The 5,984-nt window shown below is 51.3% G+C and overlaps 1 protein-coding gene across 1 annotated transcript in view; it reads left to right on the top strand.

Moving 5' to 3' along the window:
- Positions 1 to 5,984, top strand: part of SMARCA4 (SWI/SNF related, matrix associated, actin dependent regulator of chromatin, subfamily a, member 4) — a 126,870-nt gene that overhangs the window by 119,748 nt on the left and 1,138 nt on the right. Inside the window, exons 29-32 of the mRNA XM_012810135.2 lie at positions 1,119 to 1,227; positions 1,596 to 1,697; positions 4,452 to 4,584; positions 4,707 to 4,849. Coding sequence (XP_012665589.1) covers positions 1,119 to 1,227; positions 1,596 to 1,697; positions 4,452 to 4,584; positions 4,707 to 4,849 — 487 coding nt within the window. The remainder of the gene's footprint in view (positions 1 to 1,118; positions 1,228 to 1,595; positions 1,698 to 4,451; positions 4,585 to 4,706; positions 4,850 to 5,984) is intronic.

The following is a 5,984-nucleotide window of genomic DNA, read 5'->3' as shown; positions in this document are numbered from 1 at the left end:
AAAAAAAAAAAGAAAAGAAAAGAAATGAACATGAGGAAAGAAGGCTGTCAGGGCCTGCCAGCTGGGCTCAGTGGCTACACCAAGGACAAAATCAGTTGTCTCTGAGAAGTTCTTGCCAGTGGGTACAAAAGACAAGGTGGTCAACAGCAGAATGGTGCTGCCAGCTGTCTCCTGATTCTGGTGTCAAAAACCTTAGTTGTGGAGCAGCCCAAAGGAGCCAGGGCCACATGCAGCTTTTAGGCAGAGCAGCTTGGATAAAACCATAGCCAGAGTGTGGCCAAGCCCATGTTAGACTCAACTCTCCCGACTAGCAGAGCCCCAGGACAGGCCAACTGGGGACACTGGTACTTCAGGACAGAATGAGGGTAACAAGACAGAGAAACTGCAAGTGAGATTCGTTTTCTCTTGTGGTTCCCATTACCATCATTTAATTCTTCAAGTATCAGTTGCCTCCCTCCCTCCCTTTCTTCTCAGGGCTGTGTCCCTGGCTGTGCCCTTCCTCCAGGCTGTCAAGTTAGCTCCTGTCCTCACCCACCCCTTCCTCTGATCAAGGCTCAGGCATCGGCACAACCTGGTAACAGAAGACAGGTGCGCGGGGCCTGGTTGCATGTTGTGTCCACTGGCTGTCTTCTCTCTCCTGTGTAGGAAACAAGTACTTTTCTCAGTGGAAAGGCCTAGAAGATAGCTTTCATTTCCCTTTAGCCTCCTAGAAGGGGTATCTGTCTTCCTCAGGGTCATGTCAGATTTTCTGAAGGTCACAGGAAACATAACACACTCGTGGGAAGAAGACTCTGAAAATGTTTGTGTGAGTGCTGCCACCATAAGCAAGCCCATTTTTCATAAGCGCAGTTTGTAGGGCCCTTGCACACATGCAACACCTGGCCCAGGGCACAGCAGCATTTCCTCTGAGCTGAGTAGTTTAGACAGAGCACTAGTAAGCTCATCTCTGTATGTGGTTGCCTGTTGGAAATGTGTCAGAAGCCACAAGACAACACATGGGTAAGAAAGAATTGTCCTCAAACAATGCAGGTCCTGCCCAGCTGCTGGGGAGGGAGTGGGGGCTACTTCTGGCAGGTAGGCAGGCCTGGGAGTAATGCTCTCTGTGTCCTGCCTTGTAGCAGCAGTGGACGGCAGCTCAGCGAGGTGTTCATCCAGCTTCCCTCACGCAAGGAGCTGCCTGAGTACTATGAGCTTATTCGCAAGCCCGTGGACTTTAAGAAGATAAAGGTAATGTCATGTGTGTGCCCTGCAGAGCATCTGAGAGCCATGATGTGTGGGAAGGAGGATCAGAACGGCCTGTGCAGGATGTCAGGCCACCTGGTTGGGGCCTTATTCATGGGCTTTAGGGGTCCTTGTGGCGATAAGTGTCCCAGTGGCCCAGATGGAATGTCAGCAGGTGGCTGGTACCAGGGGTGCCTTGGAGCGTACCCACAGTCCTGAGCCTTAGTGTGTGGCTCTCACGTCCAGTGAGCTGGGCTCCCGAGTTTGTACAGACAGGCTTTGGCCACATCCTCAAGGACAGTAGGGTCCCAGGCACACAGTAGGGAGGGTGGGGTGGGCCCTAGGGTAAGGCCTACTCTCTCCATCTCCCTCAGGAGCGCATCCGCAACCACAAGTACCGCAGCCTCAACGACCTGGAGAAGGACGTGATGCTCCTGTGCCAGAATGCGCAGACCTTCAACCTGGAGGGCTCCCTGGTGAGGGTCACTGCCAGGAGCCGCTGGAGCTGGGGGTGCCCACCCCACCCTGGGCCACCAGCAGGGTTCACTGCTGGCCCTGAACCCACACACTCATGGGTCTCTCTGAACTGATGGGCTAACAAGAAGTTCCCATCACTTGCAGACTGTTACTGATGACAAAAGTGCAGTGTATTGCCAAGAGTAAAGATAAGCACAGTCCCCTCAGCCAGGATGGCTTTGAGAGCGTCTGGAATTTTGGAATTTTATTTTATTTTATTTTATTCTATTTGTCTGGGGGAGGTTGTTGTTTTGAGACACAATCTTATTCTGTAACGTGGGTAGAGTGACATCAGGTCATAGCTCACAGCAACCTCAAACTCTTGGGCCCAAGAGATCCTCTTGCCTCAATCTCTTGAGTAGCTAAGAGTACAGGCCCCACCTCCACACTCAGCTAGTTTTTCTGTTTTCAGTAGAGATGGGGTCTAACTCTTGCTCAGGCTGGTGTCGAACTCCTGAGCTCAAGCAATCTATCAGCCTCAGCCTCACAGAGTGCTGGGATTACTGGCGTGAGCCACCACATCTGGCTGGAATTTTATTTCTCATTTATTTATTTTGAGACAGAGTTACTCTGTTAACCTGGGTAGAGTACCGTGGGGTCATAGCTCACAGCAACTCCAAACTCTTGGGCTCAAGCAATTGTCTTGCCCCAAATCCCCAAGTAACTCTGACTATAGGTACCAATTGGCTAGTTTTTTCTATTTTTAGTAAAAATGGAGATCTCACTCTTGATCAGGTTGGTCTTGAACTTCTGAGCTCTAGCAATCCACCCACCTTGGCTCCTCAGCGTGCTAGGATTAGAGGCATGAGCCACTGTGCCTGGCCCAGAAGTTTGTTTGATTTTGAAACAGAGTCTTAGTTTTGAGACAGTCTAACTTGCTGTGAGTAGAGTGCTGTGGTGTCATCATAGCTCATGCAACCTCATTCTCTTGGGCTTAAGAGCTCCTCTCAAAAAAAAGAAAAAAGAGGCTTGGCATCTGTGGCTCTAGTGGCAGGTTCGAATCCAGCCCAGGCCCGCCCAACAACAATGACAGCTGCAACCAAAAAATAGCTGAGCATTGTGGCGGGCGCCTGTGGTCCCAGCTACTTGGGAGGCTGAGGCAGGAGACTCGCTTGAGTCCAGGAGTTGGAGGTTGCTATGAGCTGTGATGCCACAGTATTCTATCCAGGGGGACAGCTTGAGGCTTTGTCTCAAAAAAAAAAAAAAAAGAGCTCCTCTTGCCTCAGCCTCCCAAGTAGCAAGTTGCTGGGAGACATATGCTCGTTTATTTATTTTTATTTATTTATTTTTTGGACAGTTTCACCATGTTGCCCTCGGTAGAGTGCAGTGGCATCACAGCTCACAGCAACCTCTAAGTCTCTGGCTCGAGAGATTCTCTTGCCTCAGCCTCCCAAATAGCTGGGACTACAGGCACCTGCCACAACACATGGCTATTTTTGTTGTTGTAGTTGTCGTTGTTTGATGGGTCTGGGCCGGGTTCAAACCAGCCAGCCCTGGTGTATATGGCCAGCCCCAAGCCACTGAGCTATAGGCACTGAGCCAGGTTTTTCTATTTTTAGTAAAGACGGAATCTTGCTCTTGCTCAGGTTGATTTTGAACTCCTGAGCTCAGGCAATCCACCTACCTCGGCCTCCCAGACTGCTAGAATTACTCTGTGCCTAGCCTGGAATTTTATTTTTAATGCCCTAGGCAGGGTACTTGCTTGGTAGAAATCCTTTGGCTATATCCTTTCCTTTGATGAAAAAGACACATATCTTCAGCTTAACAAAGTTTTGTGAAGTGTGTTTGGGATAATTGCCTTCTGGAAAATGGGTTTTACTCTGATAAGCTTGGGGTAGAAATGCTGGCATCAGCATGGAACTTGCATTTCTAACTTTACCACGGACCTCCTCAGAGCCTTTAAAAGTGGGTGCTTGGGCAGCGCCTGTGGCTCAGTGGGTAGGGCACCAGCCCCACATACCGAGGGTAGCAGGTTCAAACCTGGCCCCAACCAAACTGCAACAAAAAAATAGCCAGCGCCTGTGGCTCAAGCAGCTAAGGTGCCAGCCACATACACCTGAGGTGGCGGGTTCGAATCCCCAGCCCGGGCCCGCCAAACAACAATGATGGCTGCAACCAAAAAATGGCCAGGCGCTGTGGCGGGCACCTGTAGTCCCAGCTACTTGGGAGGCTGAGGCAGGAGACTCGCTTGAGCCCAGGAGTTGGAGGTTGCTGTGAGCATGATGCCATGGCACTCTAACCAGGGGGATAGCTTGAGGCTCCATCTCAAAAAAAAAAAAAAAAAAAATAGCCAGGCTTTGTGGCAAGCGCCCATAGTCTGAGCTACTAGGGAAGCTGAGGCAGGAAAATCTCCTAAGCCCAGGAGTTGGAGGTTGCTGTGAGCTGTGTGATGCCATAGCACTCGACGGAGGGCGATAAAGTGAGACTCTGTCTCTACCAAAAAATAAATAAATAAAAATAATAAAAGTGAGTGCTCACTGGGATTCTGCAAAGGGAGGGAGGCACCTATGGCCATTACCAGTCCAGTGGCCCTGGCCTTTTGTCCTGAAGCATTTCAGAACTTGGTGCTCTCTGTGCATCCTGAGAGAGGGTGGCCAAGAGGGCCCTCTGCCTTGGCTAAGCTGTAGCCCTCGTTCTCAGAAGGCTGTACCAGACAGTGCAGGTGAGTAGCTTTCTAGCTGGGCCCTCCTCAAGCCCCTTGCGTCTCTGCCTAGATCTACGAAGACTCCATTGTTCTACAGTCAGTCTTTACCAGCGTGAGGCAGAAGATTGAGAAAGAGGATGACAGTGAAGGTGAAGAGAGTGAGGAGGAAGAGGAAGGCGAGGAGGAAGGCTCCGAGTCCGAGTGTGAGTCTTGGGGGTGAGGTTGGGGTTCATGACTACTGGAGGGGCTCCCAGGCACCCAACTTGAGGGCACTGTATCTCTAGAGCTCATATCTCCATCCCCTGTCCTTTCTTGGTCCCTCTAGCCCGCTCTGTGAAAGTGAAGATCAAGCTTGGCCGGAAGGAGAAGGCACAGGACCGGCTGAAGGGGGGCCGCCGGCGGCCAAGCCGGGGGTCCCGGGCCAAGCCAGTGGTGAGCGATGACGACAGTGAGGAGGAGCAAGAGGAGGTGAGGGCTGGCCCTGGACGATAGCTCTGTGAGTGGCAGCAGGGGAAACCAAGACATGTCCTCATGTGGCTAGTCCTCAGTCACATAGACAGTGCCTCACAGAGCTGCCACTCAAGCCTAAGTCTTTGTGTCCTTGGAGCCAGCACCTTTAAAGGCCAGTAGGCATCTGGGTGCTGGAGGACACATGAGGCCTTAGCCTTCTGGCAATAGCCATCAGGGTTGCCTGCTGTCCCCACCATCACCCAGGAGACCAGCACTCTTGTGCTGGAATGGGAGAGAAGTCAGACAGTCCTGCATTCCCTCATGGGTGTCCTTATCGCACATAACAGACACTATACCCTGGCCCTGGGTCACTGCTCTTTGCTGCCTTTTTTTTTTTTTTTTTTAGAGACAGAGTTTCACTTTGTTGCCCTCGGTAGAGTACCGTGGCATCCCAGCTCACAGCAACGTCTAGCTCTTGGGCTTAGGGGATTCTCTTGCCTCAGCCTCCCAGGTCCCAGCTGGGACCTGCCACAATGCCCAGCTGTTTTTTGTTGCAGTTTAGCTGGGGCCAGGTTCGAACCCGCCACCCTTGGTATATGGGACTGGCGCCCTACTCACTGAGCTATAGGCACCTCCCTCTTTGTTTCTTCCAATTTGGCGTGTGTGGAAGGAATTCCAAACAGTACCAGTGGGTTCAAAACAAAAATAAAAATAAGCTGGGCATGGTGGCAGGCATCTAAAGTCCCAGCTACTCAGGAGGCTGAGACAGGAGGATCACTTGAGCCGAGGAGTTCAAGCTGCCATGAGCTTGGATTGCACTACTGCACACCAGCTTGGGTAACAGAGTAACACTTTGTCTCAAAAAAAAAGTTCAGTTTGGGTGCCTGTAGTTCAGTGAGTAGGGCGCTGGCCACGTACACCAAGGCTGGCAGGTTTGAGCCCAGCCCAGGCCTGCTAAACAATGTCAACTGCAACTAAAAAATAGCGAGGTATTGTGGTAAGTGACTGTAGTCCCAACTACTCAGGAAGCTGAGGTAAAAGAATCACTTAAGCCCAAGAATTGGAGGTTACTGTGAGCTGTGACACCAAGGGCAACATATTGAGACTGTCTTAAGAAAAGAGGCTGGGGCTCGGCGCCTATAGCTCAACCGGC

Source organism: Otolemur garnettii, unplaced genomic scaffold, assembly GCF_000181295.1.
Source record: "Otolemur garnettii isolate 467f Iridium unplaced genomic scaffold, OtoGar3 scaffold00127, whole genome shotgun sequence".
NCBI classification, from domain to species: domain Eukaryota; kingdom Metazoa; phylum Chordata; class Mammalia; order Primates; family Galagidae; genus Otolemur; species Otolemur garnettii.
Note: the sequence above shows the minus strand (reverse complement) of the source record. Positions and strands in the feature narration are given on the sequence as shown.